Source organism: Lissotriton helveticus, chromosome 4_1 (assembly GCF_964261635.1).
Source record: "Lissotriton helveticus chromosome 4_1, aLisHel1.1, whole genome shotgun sequence".
Lineage (NCBI taxonomy): Eukaryota > Metazoa > Chordata > Amphibia > Caudata > Salamandridae > Lissotriton > Lissotriton helveticus.
In genome coordinates, this window is record NC_136063.1 from 420,735,583 (window position 1) to 420,752,387 (window position 16,805).

Sequence of the window (16,805 nt, forward strand, 5' to 3'; positions counted from 1 at the left end):
GGCTGGGCAGTGTCTGGAGTCTTATCTCCGGCACGCCCGAGTTTTTCACAGGTCTTTAAAGACCATTTGCATATTTACATACCTTTGTAAACTGGTTACCGAAGCGCAGTTTTTTTTCTGGTTCCGGTACCCGATGGGCCCCCACTCTGCCTATTCCTTACATTTGTATTTTACATATACTGTCATAGTGAGAAAATGCATTTCATGAAAAGGAATATAAAGTAAGGTTGCCAACAGAAAAATGCCAGCAATGTGTTGTTTAAAGAGCCTGCAAAGACCTTGTCTTTACAATAAATAGGGTTATAAATAAAAAAGTATGCATTCATTTATAATATGACTTCTCTGTCTTTTTTCTCTTTAATTATCAGTCATGAATCATTCAGGCTGCCCTAGAACACAATTAAAAGGGCTTTCTATTTATATTTGCTGTTCGAAGTACGCACAGATAAGTGCTGACAATACGGCTTTAGGTGACTTTATTTTTGTACCAGCTGTGACATCAAAATAATGAGCTGGCAAACCTAATCATAAGACTGGAAGTTTTTTGCAGGATTAGCACATTATTTATTTCATTCACCCTCGATCCATGATTAATGCCATAGTAGAAATAGTTTAACTTATATCTGAAGGCTGATAGTTATGGATTTCCGGACATTTGCCACATAATCCATCATCTCCTGCATAATATGCAGACTTAAAAAAAAAGTTCAAAAGTTACTAAAAATGCAGCAACACATGTTACCTCGCAGTGGAAGGCCCTTTCTAAGAGTTGACTGTCACCTTTCTGGTTCTTGCTGCTATATGTGGGTGTAATGTGGTACTTATGAGGGGCAATAAAGTCCAGGACAGTGTTAACAAGTGTACAAATGGCAAACTAATGCAGTAATGCTATAAAAAAAATATGCAGCATTATGCAGCATGATTCATCTTTGCTTGCTGCAGAATTTAGTCAACAATGCTGCATAATTTGGCCTTATCCTGCTGCGTAATTCCAGTGGCCCTATGTAATGTAATGTAATTTTATTTTTGTAAAGCGCAACTTACACTCCACGGAGCATCTTGGCGCTAACCATTCGTGCCTAGGAGGTGTTTGGCCAGGGAGCTAGTGAGACACCGGTAGGACAGTATCTGGTGTTTCTGGGGGAAGGGTTTAGACTAGGGCTAGACATGCTGTGTCTGTAAGTTTAAAAATCCATGTCTTTAGGGCCTTTCGAAAAAGGTTCTCAGACGGGATCTGGCGTAGTTGGAGTGGTAGTTTATTCCAGGCCCTAGCGCCCAGCACTCCAAGGGATTTTCCTCCTTTCATAGCTAGTCTAAATTTGGGAGTAACCAGCGGGTTAAGGTTGGAAAATCTGAGTGAACGAGAAGGCACATATCTTCCAAACCTTTTTGACAGGTAGGTGGGACCCAGCTGATAATAGGACCTAAAGGTGATTACTAAGATTTTGAATAGTACCCTTTTGTGGATGGGCAGCCAGTGCAGGGTCTTGAGTGCTGCTGATGCAGACGACTTCCTGGGCCATCTCAGCACAAGGCGGGCGGTGGCATTCTGGACCATCTGCAGTCTATGCAGTACTGCTTTGCTAGAGCCTGCATATAAGCTGTTGCAGTAGTCCAAGCGGGATGTGATAAGAGCCACCGCCACCGTCTTTCTGGCTGTCAGTGGGAGAAGGTCGAAGAATCTTCTGAGGCCTTTGATTATGCTAAAGCAGGACCCTGCCACAGCACCTGCTTGTTGCCTAAATGACAGGGCCTCGTCGTACCTAATCCCGAGGTTGCGGGCCGTGGTAATGGTATTTGGGGGGATTTTTGCATCTTGTGGCCACCATGATTTGGGGGAAAAAAGGTTTTGTTGTCCGAATGGTAGAATTTCGGTCTTGCGCGTATTACATTTAAGATGGTGTTTGCTCATCCAGTCGAATGTGGCGGTAAGACAATCTCTCAGATTTTCCTCTGCCTTGGCTGTGTTGCTGTCTAATACGAGGATGAGCTGGGTATCATCAGCATAGGATATGGTGCTGATGTGAAACGAAGAGATAAGCTCTATCAGGGGGGTCATGTACAGATTAAATAGTACTGGGCTTAAACTAGAGCCCTGTGGTACTCCTGTTTTTAATGCTTTCTTCTCTGAGCAGTATTTCCCTAGTACCGTGACTTGTTTCCTGTGGCTGAGAAAGTTTTTTAGCCATTCAAGAGCAACTCCTGCTATTCCTGATTCCGCTAGGCGGCCGATTAATACGGAGTGTGAGACCGTATCAAAGGCCGCCGATAGGTCGAGCAGAACCAGGACAGCCTTTTTCCTTGGTCCATAGCTGTCTTCAGGGTCTCTACCGTATGTAGTAGTGCTGACTCCGTGGAGTGTCTGGCCCTGAACCCTGCCTGGTTGGGATGCAGGATGTCATTTTCCTCCAAATATCTAGTTAGCTGCTTATTCACTGCTGCTTCCGTAAGTTTAAAAAGAATTGGGAGCAGAGATTTAGGACATAAGTTTGAAAGTATAGTGGGGTCTGCTAGGGGTTTCTTCTGCAGAGGTTTGACAGCGGCTAATTTCCATTCAGATGGAATGGCGGCGGTAGCCAGGGATGAGTTAATGATGGTATTTATGCTCGGGTTTACTGTGTCCACAAGTGCATGTAACAGTAAGGGAGGGCAGGGATCAAATGGGGAACCGGATTTGCTGGATAGAATGGCCTGACGGGTTTCCTCCAGACTAACATGGATGAATTTGTTAAGCTGGGTCTTCTCGTTGTAAGGTGTTAAGGTTTCTGCGAGGGGGAGTGATAGTGGGTCTGGGAAGTCCTTGGTGAGATCGGATATTTTCTGTTCAAAGTAGTCGGCAATTGAGTTACATAATGGAAGCGAAGGGGGGATCTCTTGTCTAAGAATCCTAGGATTCATGAAGTCATCGACAATTTTAAAGATTTCTTTTTGTTTGTTGTAAGAGGAATTTATGGCTTTAAAAAAGTAATCTTTTTTGGCACTTTTAATCATTGCATGGTACTGCCTTCTGGATGTTTTGTAGATGATGAGTTCTTCTTTTCCATATATACGACGCCATTTCCTTTCCAGGGTTCTGACCTCTTTTTGTTTTTCCTTTAAGGGGAGGGAGAACCAGGGGGCGGACCTTTTATTCTGCTTTTTACTCACTTTACTGGAATCATCGGGCCCGCAGAGTCCTTTGATCCATTTACAAAAGCTGTTATAATCTGTTTCCGTGCTTCCAGTTATAGGGGGTTTACTATCCTCAGCAATTGGGTGCAGGTTGGGAGTGTCCCTAATCTTTTTCCAGTCTTTCTTTGTGTGGACTTCGATTTTCAGATGGTCCGTTTTGATTCCTTTCCTTTCTATGGTCAGTTTAAAGGGGACCAGCAAATGGTCAGTCCAGGTCTGGATACGGGGGGAGTCAACTTTCATGGATTTAGTATGTCAAGTCAAGTCAAGTCATAAAATTTGTATAGCGCACTACATACCCAGAGGGTTTCAAGGCGCTTAGGAAGGGGAGGAGGATTATTTGTCAAATATCCACGTTTTAAGCTGCTTTCTGAACGCTAGGTGGTTCTGGGTGAGGCGCAGGTAAGCGGGGAGTGAGTTCCATGTTTTAGCAGCCAGGTATGAAAAGGATCTGCCTCCCATGGTGGTCTTGTTGATGCGAGGTACAGTGGCGAGGGCTTGGCTGGAAGACCGTAGTTGGCGGGGGTGTGTGTAGAAGGACAGTCGAGAGTTGAGGCAATCTGGTCCGATGTCGTAGAGTGATTTGTGTGCGTGGGTAAGCAGTCGGAAAGTGATCCTCTTATTGACGGGTAGCCAGTGGAGGTCTTTAAGGTGACCAGAGATGTGTTCGTTGCGTGGGATGTCTAATATGAGCCTGGCTGATGCGTTTTGGATTCGTTGGAGTTTTTTCTGGAGTTTTGCGGTAGTACCCGCGTAGAGGGTGTTTCCGTAGTCCAGTCGGCTCGTGACCAGAGCGTGGGTGACTGTTTTCCTTGTTTCGGAGGGGATCCAGCGAAATGTTTTTCTGAGCATGCGAAGAATGTTGAAGCATGAAGAGGATACGGCGCTGACTTGTCTGTTCATCGAAAGTGAGGAATCCAGGATGACGCCCAGGTTCCGTGCGTGGTCTGTCGGGATGGGTGCTTTTCCGAGGGCTTCCGGCCACCAGGAGTCGTCCCATGCAGAGGGGGAAGTACCTAAGATGAGGACTTCTGTTTTGTCTGAGTTCAGTTTCAGACGGCTTTGTTTCATCCATTCGGCAACTTCTTTCATTCCTTCGTGTAGGTTAGTTTTGGCGGTGCTGGGGTCATTGGTGAGAGAGAGGATTAGTTGAGTGTCGTCCGCGTAGGAGATGATGTTGAGGTTGTGTTGGCGTGCGATGGCCGCGAGGGGGCTCATGTATACGTTGAAGAGGGTGGGACTGAGTGAGGATCCTTGAGGTACGCCGCAGATGACTTCAGAGGCCTCGGACTTGAATGGAGGAAGGCGGACTCTCTGGGTTCTTCCGGTGAGGAACGAGGTGATCCATTCAAGTGCTTTTCCTTGGATTCCGATGTTATTGAGGCGTTGTAGAAGGGTGCTGTGGCAGACTGTATCGAATGCTGCAGAGAGGTCGAGGAGGATGAGGGCGACTGTGTCTCCATTGTCCAGTAGAGTTCGAATGTCGTCTGTTGCTGCGATGAGGGCGGTCTCAGTGCTATGTTTTGCTCGGAAGCCAGATTGTGAGGGGTCGAGGGATTTGTTGGCTTCGAGGAAAGCGGCGAGTTGGTTGTTGACGGCTTTCTCGATGACTTTGGCCGGGAATGGAAGAAGCGAGATGGGGCGGTAATTTTTGAGTTCGGTGGGGTCCGCTGTTGGTTTTTTCAGAAGGGCGGTGAGTTCAGCGTGTTTCCAGTCTTCTGGGAAGGTGGCGGAGTTGAAGGAGCAGTTGATGACGTCTCAGAGGTGTGGTGCGATGACGGAGTCTGCTTTGTTGAAGATGTGGTGAGGGCATGGGTCTGTGGGGGATCCTGAGTGGATGGAATTCATCAGGCGGATGGTGTCCTCAGTGGAGATTGGGTTCCAAGCGTTAAGGGTGTTCACGGGGGGAAGATGGTCAGCAGATGGTAGGGTGGGTTGGTTTCCGGGTTGGTTGTCAAAGCTGTTGTGGATGTCTGCAATCTTGTTGTGGAAAAAAGAGGCTAGGGAGTCGCAGAGGGATTGAGAGGGTGTGATGTCGTTGGAGTTGGCCGAGGGATTGGAAAATTCCTTGACGATGTTGAAAAGTTCCTTGCTGTTGTGGGCGTTGTTGTCAAGTCGATCCTTGAATGCTGTTTTCTTGGCTTTTCGGATCAGTTGGTGGTGAGAGCGGGTGGCGCTTTTGAAGGCGTCCTTGGTGCTGGTGGTTGGGTCTTTTTTCCAGGCCTTTTCAAGGGAGCGGCAGAGTTTCTTGGACTTCTTGAGATCATCGTTGAACCATGAGGCTTTCTTGCTGCCAGGTTTGCTTTGACGTTTTTTCAGTGGTGCTAAGGTGTCGGCGGTGTTGGATAACCATAGGGTGAGGTTGGCGGCGGCATCGTTGGCGTTGGAAGAGAGGGCTGGGGAGTTTCGAAGGAGCGATTCGGAGATTTGGTCCGTGGTGATTTTGTTCCAGTTTCTTTGCAGGGTAGGTTGGGAGTGGTTGATGGGTTTCGGCTTGTTGTAGATGAAGTGGACACAGCTGTGGTCGGTCCAGAGGAGATCCGTAGTGTGGCTGAAGGAGACATGGTTGCTGGATGTGAAGATGGGGTCGAGTGTGTGACCTGCGATGTGGGTGGGGGAAGTGACTAGTTGTTTAAGCCCGAGGTTGGCGAGGTTGTCCAAGAGGGTGGTGGTGTTGCGGTCGTTGGTCTTTTCAAGGTGAAAGTTGAGGTCTCCCAGAAGGATGTAATCTTTGGAGGGGAGTGCGTGTGGGGTGATGAAGTCCGTGATGTCCTCACTGAATTTTGCGCGGGGTCCTGGTGGTCTGTAGAGGAGAGTGCCTCTGAGTGTTGTTTTGGGATCGATGTGGATCTGGAAGTGAAGGTGTTCAGAGTTAGCGAGATTGACGTCAGAGCTGGTTGAGATGCGGATAGATTTCTTATGGACGATAGCGATTCCTCCTCCTGTGTGGCTGGTACGGTCTTTGCGGGTGATCTTATAGTCTTCAGGAATGGCAATTGTGATGTCTGGAGCGGAGGAGGCATTCATCCATGTTTCCGTAAGGAAGGCGATGTCCGGAGAAATGGTGTCTAGTAGATTCCATAGGTCAATGGCATGCCTGTGGATCGATCTGGTGTTGAGAAGGATGCATTGTAGGTGGTTGGGGTCGGGAATCTGTGGTGTGGTCGTAGCAGAGATGTTGTCGGTGCCGCTGAATTTGCAGGAGTAGCAGGAGAAAGGGCCATGGGTGTGTCCAGGAGCGGCTTGGACGCAGTTGGGGGCGCGACCGGGGTTAAGGGCTAGGAGGGTGGCGGCATCGTAGGTAATGCGGGAGGGCTGGGCAGCGCGAGGGACAGGGGGTATGGTGCTGGGCGCGGTCCAGGCGCGGACGGGCGTAGACGGGCTTACCTTTGGCGCACCTTCGGCGTGTCCGAAGCGCGTGGACGCTGCGCGTGGGACCATCTGACATTAATGGACAGAGGAGGGGGAGGGGCGAGGGCGGTTCAGCTGGGAGGCGGGTCGGGCTGAGGAGGAGGTCAACAATCACAAAATGGAGGCAGAGGGGTCAGGACGGAGAGAGCGCTTGGGGTGAAAAACACAAATGCTGAGAAATGCTGTCAATTGACAAAGACAATAGGCAAAGCGGCGATTCTGAGCACACGCAACCAATCAGGGATTAAATCTGCAGCTAGAGTTACGCCGGCAGTGCAACAATTGTAGCAGATAGCTAATCAACTATGCAAATGGGCCAAATCGCCACACACAGCGCGGAGCGGCAATCAGAACGTAAAGCAGAATATAAATGCCAAAAAGTACTGCAAATCTTGTGGTATGCCTTCTGCAACGAGGACGCAGCAGCAGGGGAGCGACCACTCTGCTTGGAAGCGAGGAGTGAGTCACGGCGCTTTCAGGCAATGGAGCGCTGTTTGTTTACTGTGGGAGGGCGGTTCAGCTGGGAGGCGGGTCGGGCTGAGGAGGAGGTCAACAATCACAAAATGGAGGCGGAGGGGTCAGGACGGAGAGAGCGCTTGGGGTGAAAAACACAAATGCTGAGAAATGCTGTCAATTGACAAAGACAATAGGCAAAGCGGCGATTCTGAGCACACGCAACCAATCAGGGATTAAATCTGCAGCTAGAGTTACGCCGGCAGTGCAACAATTGTAGCAGATAGCTAATCAACTATGCAAATGGGCCAAATCGCCACACACAGCGCGCAGCGGCAATCAGAACGTAAAGCAGAATATAAATGCCAAAAAGTACTGCAAATCTTGTGGTATGCCTTCTGCAACGAGGACGCAGCAGCAGGGGAGCGACCACTCTGCTTGGAAGCGAGGAGTGAGTCACGGCGCTTTCAGGCAATGGAGCGCTGTTTGTTTACTGTGGGAGGGCGGTTCAGCTGGGAGGCGGGTCGGGCTGAGGAGGAGGTCAACAATCACAAAATGGAGGCGGAGGGGTCAGGACGGAGAGAGCGCTTGGGGTGAAAAACACAAATGCTGAGAAATGCTGTCAATTGACAAAGACAATAGGCAAAGCGGCGATTCTGAGCACACGCAACCAATCAGGGATTAAATCTGCAGCTAGAGTTACGCCGGCAGTGCAACAATTGTAGCAGATAGCTAATCAACTATGCAAATGGGCCAAATCGCCACACACAGCGCGCAGCGGCAATCAGAACGTAAAGCAGAATATAAATGCCAAAAAGTACTGCAAATCTTGTGGTATGCCTTCTGCAACGAGACCGCAGCAGCAGGGGAGCGACCACTCTGCTTGGAAGCGAGGAGTGAGTCACGGCGCTTTCAGGCAATGGAGCGCTGTTTGTTTACTGTGGGAGGGCGGTTCAGCTGGGAGGCGGGTCGGGCTGAGGAGGAGGTCAACAATCACAAAATGGAGGCGGAGGGGTCAGGACGGAGAGAGCGCTTGGGGTGAAAAACACAAATGCTGAGAAATGCTGTCAATTGACAAAGACAATAGGCAAAGCGGCGATTCTGAGCACACGCAAACAATCAGGGATTAAATCTGCAGCTAGAGTTACGCCGGCAGTGCAACAATTGTAGCAGATAGCTAATCAACTATGCAAATGGGCCAAATCGCCACACACAGCGCGCAGCGGCAATCAGAACGTAAAGCAGAATATAAATGCCAAAAAGTACTGCAAATCTTGTGGTATGCCTTCTGCAACGAGGACGCAGCAGCAGGGGAGCGACCACTCTGCTTGGAAGCGAGGAGTGAGTATTGGTGCAGATGCAGTCTAAGATATGGCCCGCTTCGTGTGTGGGCTCTTTAGTAAGTATTGTGAGTCCCAGGACACTGGCTAGATCTTTTAGCCATACTGCGTTAGTGTCCTTAGCCTCGTCAAGATGTAGATTTAAGTCACCTAATAAGGTAAAATTAGCAAATTTGAGAGTGAGGTTGCTGAGTGCTTCCCCCAGGCTTTCCAGGAAGTTGTATAGTGCTATCAGGTCCCAGCCTGTGGCAGAAAGCACTGTAAATATGTAAGTTATTATTTTAAAACAGTATATATATACTCTATGCTAGAATGCTGCAAAATCATGCAGAGATTGAGATAAAACAAGTTCTTTCAAAATATACTCAATTAAACTGTATCTAATGCAGAAATGTTTGTAAGTGTCTCCACTATTCCAGATCTCAGCTGATAACACCCTTGCATGACATCTCAAAAAGAATAAATATTTGCCACCATGAAGCTTTAAGCAGAGCAACTGGAATTATTCAGCAGAAGAGGACCACATTATGCGGCAGGTTTGACTAAATCATCCAGCAAGAAAAGGTAAATTATGCGGCACGATGCACCACATTTTGTGGTTAGCATTACTTCATTATTTTGTCATTTTAACTCAAGGTAACGCTGTCAGGGGAAATATTTCACCTCAGTACCAGTTTAACAACCAAATACAGCAGTAACCAACTACAAGATTACCAGTCAATCTTGGCAAAGGGCCTTCCACTGCTCCGGAACACTTTGTCACGCTTTAAGTAACTTTTGATCCGTTTCAGCTAGAATCAGGTTTTTTGTTGTTGAAATCTTCTGATTATGTAGCAAATGCAGTAAACTGATCATTATGTGGAAAACACTGCTGCTGCAGAAACCCATAGTTCCAATGGTGCTGGCTTTAAGTCATTCAATCAATTAATGGCTGGTAGGAAGGCTGGTTTCTTTTTAACTTTCTGCACTACCACCACACCCTTCAATTTCAGGCTAAGACACCTCAAAGTCAGTATTAACCATTCAGGGGCAGTGTTTTTGTGTGAAAGCTGAGTCCATGGGTTGGCAGGTGGAAGGCCAGCAGGGTTGCATTCAACTCCGGAGCCCTAATCCTCTTGATCCCTGGGGCCTCACAGTAATGGTCTAGAAAAAAGACGAAAGGAGCGAGATTCATAGATATTGTCAAAGAGAAGGCCCAGAATAGGGAGCACTGTATGGGGACTCATTTTTATGTTTACAAATGGCCAGAGACAGCTTCTTCAGAGAGATACCCCAAAGAAGGGGACAATATGTGTTTTTATTTATTAAAGGGACATTGATTAGTGAAGCTGGTACTGCTACCAGGTGTGTAAGTGGCAACTGCTGGTTATCATTAAGGAAGCAGATTCAGCAAAACTGGGGTCCAAGGATTTAAGAGGCCTACTGCATCACAGTTATGACTGTCTACCTTTAAAAAAGGGGCATCAGACCTTATTTTCCTTTCAAGCATTAGGACCAAGGTGAAGATCAGTCATGGTGGGGACGAGGTAAAAGATGCAGGGGAGATAGCCTGCTACACAGGGCTGCAGTTATCATTAGTGCACACTCTTTGACCAGCATTGGGGTCAAAGAGTGTGAGGGGCTCACAACACCCTAATAATGGGAAGCAGTTTGTTTGGGATATCTGTTTTAGTTTGATGCATTTGCTGTTTTATAAGTCTCATATTTAGTGTGATTCATAAGCTATAGAAAAAGTATTCCTGATATCATCTCATAAGCCCGCTCCCTGCACGCAGCCATGTCCCTCCCGCTCCCCGAATCCTTACAATAAAGTTTTGGAGGAGGGCCTCACCTCAAAACATTTTGCTTAAGGGGGGCCCAGAGTAAAAACGTTTGAAGACCTCTGATTTACGCTTTTGAGCATGCTTTATGGATCAATTTCAAATGGGAATGAAAAAACAGATTTGTATTTTTTCTGTGTGTTGAATTTGCTTTATAGATGTTCTGTCAAGGGTAATACCAAAACAAATGTAACAAACTGCATCACACAGGAAAAGGTGTTCAATTCAACATGTTTGGAAAACAGTTACATAATTGTACAAGACATACTGCAAAACAGGCACATTTGTTGGCGCATACAGATAAGCAGTAGAGGCTACTATTTGCCAGTTCTTATTGTTTGTAATGCTCACAACTATAAGTCAACAAAAAAACTCAGTGAGTTAACCACTTGTACCTAAACAAGAGCTGAAATATCAACAGGAGCAACCCAGCATTTGACCATTCTTAGGTTGATGTACTGTATACCATTAAACTTGGTGAAAGCAGTATATGTTGTTGACAACACCTACAAGGCATAAAAACGAACCCAAAACACCTGTGAGCATTCAGTTTCAAGAACAGGGAAATGAGGACTAGGTCTGAGGGTCTCCAAGATGGCTATAAAGAACAACATACTTCCACAGTGTCAGAAAGTGAAGTAGAATGATGCATTTCCCACTAACTGGCGGTGGATGTAATGTGATAATGGAGAATAATCAAACAAGTTGAGGCACAGTGCATCCAAGTGGGCTTTAAGGTGCAAAAATTACTCCTATTGATTTCCACCCAATTTCTTGGTTAACACTTGCTAGGGTTGAGGCAGCTGCTTAACAGTAGATACATTCAACGTGGTCTTATTAGAAAGGTAGCTACCCTTGTGACAGCTTAGTGACAAAATGGGACAAAGGGCCTACCACCATGTCAAAGGACACGCTGTATTGTGAAGCATGCCACAAAGCCATTTCTGGAACATACCATTGTAATACAACTGGGCAACATGGACAATGGTCTTTGATGCCTTTTAGGTCACGCAGATGTGTAACAGAATTCAAGGCTGGGAAAATTGTTCAATCTAAAACGTAGGTGTCTACACCAATGGCACGAAAGTAAGACACATTCAGGTCACTGCTGTCTTTCTCACCTCATCATTCTGGCCCTCCATCATCATACATTCTCTTCCTCTACCTGCACGCTGTCCATCCATTTACCACGTTTTCTGCTTTTTTCCCTCACTGTCATGCCATTTCTCACAGGGCCCTGCTCCACCTCCAGTCATAAGAGGTGCAGTCCTTGTCCTCGGTCTCTATCATTTTATTCAGCACATGCTCTCTGTGTCTTCAACACTTCCAAACCGTCCAATAAGACCACGCTCTCTGCTTCTCCCCTCTACTCCTCACAGGCTCTCTGCCTCTTTCTGACTGTCACCCTTTTCAGCAAATACTTCCTCTTATCCTCCTCTCCCACGCCCTCATTTCCTTCATCCCCTCACTCAGTCATGCTTTTCAAACTAGGATCGCTAACTTGTTTTCCTCACTATGTGTCTCTACTCATCCAAGGCTCGCCACTTCTCGCCTTCCTTTCAGAGCTCTCTCTCTGCTTCCTCCGGTCACTCTGCAATGCTATTCATACCAGGCTCTCTTTCCCTCCTGACTCTCACACTACTCATCACAAGCTCTCTGTTTCTCCTCACTGGACTAAACCAGCACCTGCTGATATCCGGGGTTTGAAGTCATACTATTTAAAAGAAAACGTGTGTGTGCTTGTGAAAGACACTGCATTCTCCAGGTCACTCCATTTACACTCTGCCAAACTCACACTCTCGGGCCTTTTGCAGTTTCATTCATTCCAATCAGGAAAGGAAGTTGTGAACCCTTGTGCTTTGCTAACAGGTTCAGTCGGCAATACGGCTGCAGGGCCAAAGGGGAATCAGTACACGCTTTAAATGAAATTTAAAAGAAATCCTGATGATTACAAATTATAGAAATTTTAAATTAAATAAATCTCTCTCAGAGGTAATATTTATTCAAGACTGAAAGGTGTGCCAGGGTGTTTGCACAGCTGATCTCCACTGAAATTTGTTTTTTTAGGTTCAATTAAAGAAGAGAACGTACCTGTAACAGTTTTTGTTTTGACAGGGCTGCTGGCGTATTCGGAGGCCTGATTTGACGGCTGCCTTGCCAAAGGCGCACTTCCAACTGACACCTCATCCTCTTTTTTTCTAGTTACTGGCATAACAAGAGGAACAGCTCCCACCGGCTGCTAAAAGGGAAACAGCGAAATAAAATAAATGGTGCATTGTGGGCAAGTTAGAGGCAGCTATGTTCAGCATACACATGACATCATAAAATGTGTCTCGCGAAGGTTTATCAGGAAGGCTAGGAAAACAAATGCTTTGCTTTGATTTCAACACCTCCGGTTATGTTTTAATGTAAAAGAGCTGCCATGTATCCTTAGAGTACCAACAGGAAAATACACTGTTTTTGTGAATGCTTCTCTTTGCGTACACCCAGTCCTAACTCAGTTTCACTTTGCCTAATTATTTTAACCATTTATTTTAACGAGAATGGAATTATTATGGTTTCTGCGTGGCTCTATGTAAAAACACCTTCTAACTGCTGCAATCATGCTTGGCCAGATGGTGCGGGAAATGTTTCCAAAGATGAAAAGCATGGCTGCCGCCCAGTGTACTTACACCCATGATGGAGGAAACAGCTAAGCAGCAGGGACTTCCACAGCTGTCAACACTTGCACTACTTTGGGAATAAAACTGAGATGCATGGACGAATCAGTCAATCAATCAAGCGACTTTATGAGAGCAGGCCAATGTCTACCTACTACCCAATGACAGCTTATTCAACTGCGACCTGGAATACGCTGTAGAGACTGAAGTGTTACTGTGGAACCAGAAGTTGAACCCAGTCACTTCAGACTGCTAAGCCTGGTACTCATAACTTTAGTTTGTTTGAACTGAAAGCTCTTTAACTCTCATAGAGTAACAAGATGAGAAATAAAGACATATCTGTAACATTATATCTAACATGATAACAGAGCATGTGGACGCACTCATTTCAACCTTCCCTTAGGTGAAATACACAAATATCGGATTAACAATATTGTGTGAAATTAATATTGTGTCAGTAATAATGTAACTACAAAAATAGCATGTAACAGAATATCAAAAGCAAGAATATTGCTTTTTGGGTATTTAAATCGTTAAGAATACCATTTATCATAACAGTTGTAATAAATATTTGTTTATTAATATAATGTGCTTTAGTTAATACATACATTTCAGGTGTTTGTATTATTATAATTGTTATTAATGTTTTTAAAATGTAGATTGGAATTGAAAGGTTTTTTTTTTTTTTTACATTTAATTAGTAATTCATATGTAGTGACCGGTTATTGGGTTTTCCGGGGAATAGGGTGGGAAGCTAATTCAATTATAACTAATTTAAATTTAACATTTCTTATTTTATATTGTAAATTAACTGTTGAGTTGAATAATAATTATGTACATTGTTGTTTGTTATTTTATGTATATAATTTACATTTTTTAATGTATAATTTATTTATATATATTTTTGCTAATTTATACAATAAATGCGGGTTGCTGGGTTTGTAGGCGAATAGGGCGGGAAGTTAGTTCAATTATAATTCACTTAAATGTATGTTACTTCAGCATTGTAAATTAAACATTTAATTGATTAATTTTGTGAATTGTTTAATTGTGTAATTGTAATTACTTCCTTAATTTTTATGCTTATTTTAATTTTCACATTTTTGTTAATTATTTATATTTTAGTAGAGGGTTGTTGGATTTGTAGGGGAATAGGGTGGGACGTTATTGCAGTTATAATATTTTTTAAATTAATTCCCCCCAATGTTTAATTGATAAATATGTATATTTTGTGTTGGTTCACATATTGTGGCAATTCATTTTTAATTTATTTGTGTTTTTAATGATGTCTGTAAAATATATTATTTTTTAAATTTTATATCTTGTGTTTAAATAAGGTCTCAAATTAATTATTGTTGTATTTATAGCTTTTTGTGAGTTTTTTGTTTGCAGGTAGAGAAGTGAATTTTGTTTTTATTAATGTAATGTTTTCCTTAAATTATGTAGCATTTCATTTGTATTTATGCATTATGATTTAATACTGTTATTATGTTTTCAAATGGTTTGTAAAAAAAAAAAGATTAATACTTGGAATGTTAATGTTACCACTCCAAACACTTTCCCTAATGTTGCTTAGAGTGGGGTGGGAATAGTAAATCTAACCCCTTCGAAGTCCAACACTTTCCCTACTGTTGCTTAGAGTGGAATCGTAAATCGAATTCCTCGGAAGTCCAGGCTTCCCGCCTGCTGCTTAGAATGTTAAGGAAACAGTAAATCTAACCTCTCTGAAGTCTAACACTTACCCTAAGGAAACCACCAACCGCAACTGACTTATAGTGCCCAAGCAAATGATCATCACATCAAACCACAACAGACAGGATAACCCTCTACAAAGTTGGAGAAGATTTCCCTAATAACAAAATGACAGTTTTAACAATATCAGACTTATTACTTGTGACAATGTTAATCATCATGGGGCAATTTTATCATTAAAGAACAGGAACGCTTTGTTATATGATGGCTTGGAGTGGGTGATCAGAACATCCTTCAAATGGAGTATGAGTCATTTGGGATAGATTAAAAGAGCTCGCATTATATATGCTTAGTGGAACTATTTTATTCCTGCAGTTGGCTTTGCATTTGAAGACCCACTTGTCATACAAGGCAAGTTACTGTCTATAAGTAAGCATCCGGGGGCACATGCATCAAAGTTACAATTTGCTATTACCAAATAGTGCTTTTAAAGCAATCATTATTTGATAATCGCAAATGCCTATGCCTGTAAGAATTGCAAAAAAATGTGTTATTCCTTAACATTAGCGAATAGCGATTCGGAAATTGCAAATCGCTATTAGCTAATAGGATTCCATTCATTCCTATGGGCCTGCAGGCCCATAGGAATGAATGACATTGCATTCGCTAATTGCGATTACCAAATTAGTAATCGCAAATAGTGAATGCAAAACAAAGGGTGTCCGGGAACCAAAGGCCTCCCTGAAGCACCCCACAAAAAAGGTAAGTGTGCACATGTAAAGCACACACATACATGGCACTTTGAAAGTGCATTTTTGTGCATTTTTCAAAGCATGCACATATTACCATCAACTTGAGGTTGATGGTAATTGGCGTTTCCAAATTGCCCAGTTTGCATTTAGGAAAGGCTACATGCATCGGCATTAGGGAATCACAAATTGCGATTCCCTAAATGCATTCACAATTTAGGTAATCGGAAATAATTGCGATTACCTGAATTGCGAATGTCATGCCTTTGATGCATTAGAAATTGCCATTTTCGGTTCACAAGCGGGCCAATTCTGCTAATCGGCATCTTTGCGAACAGAAAATGGCTTGATGCATGTGCCCCTCAATGTGGCCATATTTTTCCACCGATTATCTTCCAATAGATGTGATTTCTGTTTTACAGAAGCTTTAGATTCTTCCTTGTAGCAGTGGGTTCTCTAAGCTAGGATTCTAGATTTGGTGCTGGGTGATATTTCTAAGGTCTCTATTATTGGTGTTGTTAATAAATTCATGTCACAAGGGTGACTGATATATTTTTAGAAAACATGCTATGTTCTTTGACCAAATGTTCATGGTGGAATTGTGGCAATATATTTTGCTGTTATTTTAGTTACAGAATGGAATTAGCTTTTCATAGTTCAGACATCTCTAGTAAAAAGGAATTCAGTATCCATATGGAAATATGACAGGTATAATAGAGATACTTTGAATCAATACGCTTCTGTCTCATAAAAGGTTGGGTTGACTGCATTATGCATTGCTTAAAATATGACATGTTCTCCCAATTTTATAAATACCTCCAATTTAGACATGCCATCTTCCCCAGCATCGCGGGGTTGAAGTCCTTCCTGAATTTAGCACCATTGAAGCCAAAGTGTTTATGGGCGACCTACAAGATCATAACATCTCTAGAATGTATCAGTCCCTGGTGACAGATAGTTCCACCACATTGGATAAACTTAGAGAGGCATGGGACGTGGATCTTAGCCCATTAGATGGGGATGACAGGACGGAGGCCTTGGCCTCCACTGGGGAGGCTGCGATTGCAATGCGGTTATGCCTCATTCAATTTAAATACCTACACCGGGTGTATTATACCAGAGTCAGGCTTTGGAGGGTGGGCCTAGTGTCATCCCCGATATGTTTACGATGCGGTCAGGAGGAGGGAACTCTCATACATATGATCTGGCATTGCACAGCACTCTCAAGATTCTGGTGATGGGTTCTGGCTTGTCTCCTGGAGGTATTGGGGTGGGAGCTTCCCTCCTCACCAAGGTTGGTAATCTTACACATAATGGAAGGTATCGGGGGAAATATCTACAAAAGACATCTGATGATGTTGGGGCTCACATTGGCTAAAAGGGACATTGCAAGGCTGTGGAAAGCAGTGGTCCCACCTTCGCTGTCAGCATGGAAGAATGGCCTTGACTTCTGTATGGAGTTGGAGATTCCAATGTTTAAAGCTAGGGGATGCCCGCAAAAACATCCAA

The 16,805-nt window shown here is 44.2% G+C and overlaps 1 protein-coding gene across 6 annotated transcripts in view; it reads right to left on the bottom strand.

Moving 5' to 3' along the window:
• Nucleotides 1-16,805, bottom strand: part of VPS13B (vacuolar protein sorting 13 homolog B) — a 3,181,000-nt gene that overhangs the window by 1,846,463 nt on the left and 1,317,732 nt on the right. For 5 of the 6 annotated variants that reach the window (XM_078686965.1, XM_078686963.1, XM_078686966.1 and 2 more), the window contains exon 21: nucleotides 12,287-12,434. In XM_078686965.1, the coding sequence (XP_078543091.1) occupies nucleotides 12,287-12,434 (148 nt within the window). The remainder of the gene's footprint in view (nucleotides 1-12,286; nucleotides 12,435-16,805) is intronic. The other variant, XM_078686964.1, reaches the window with a different exon arrangement.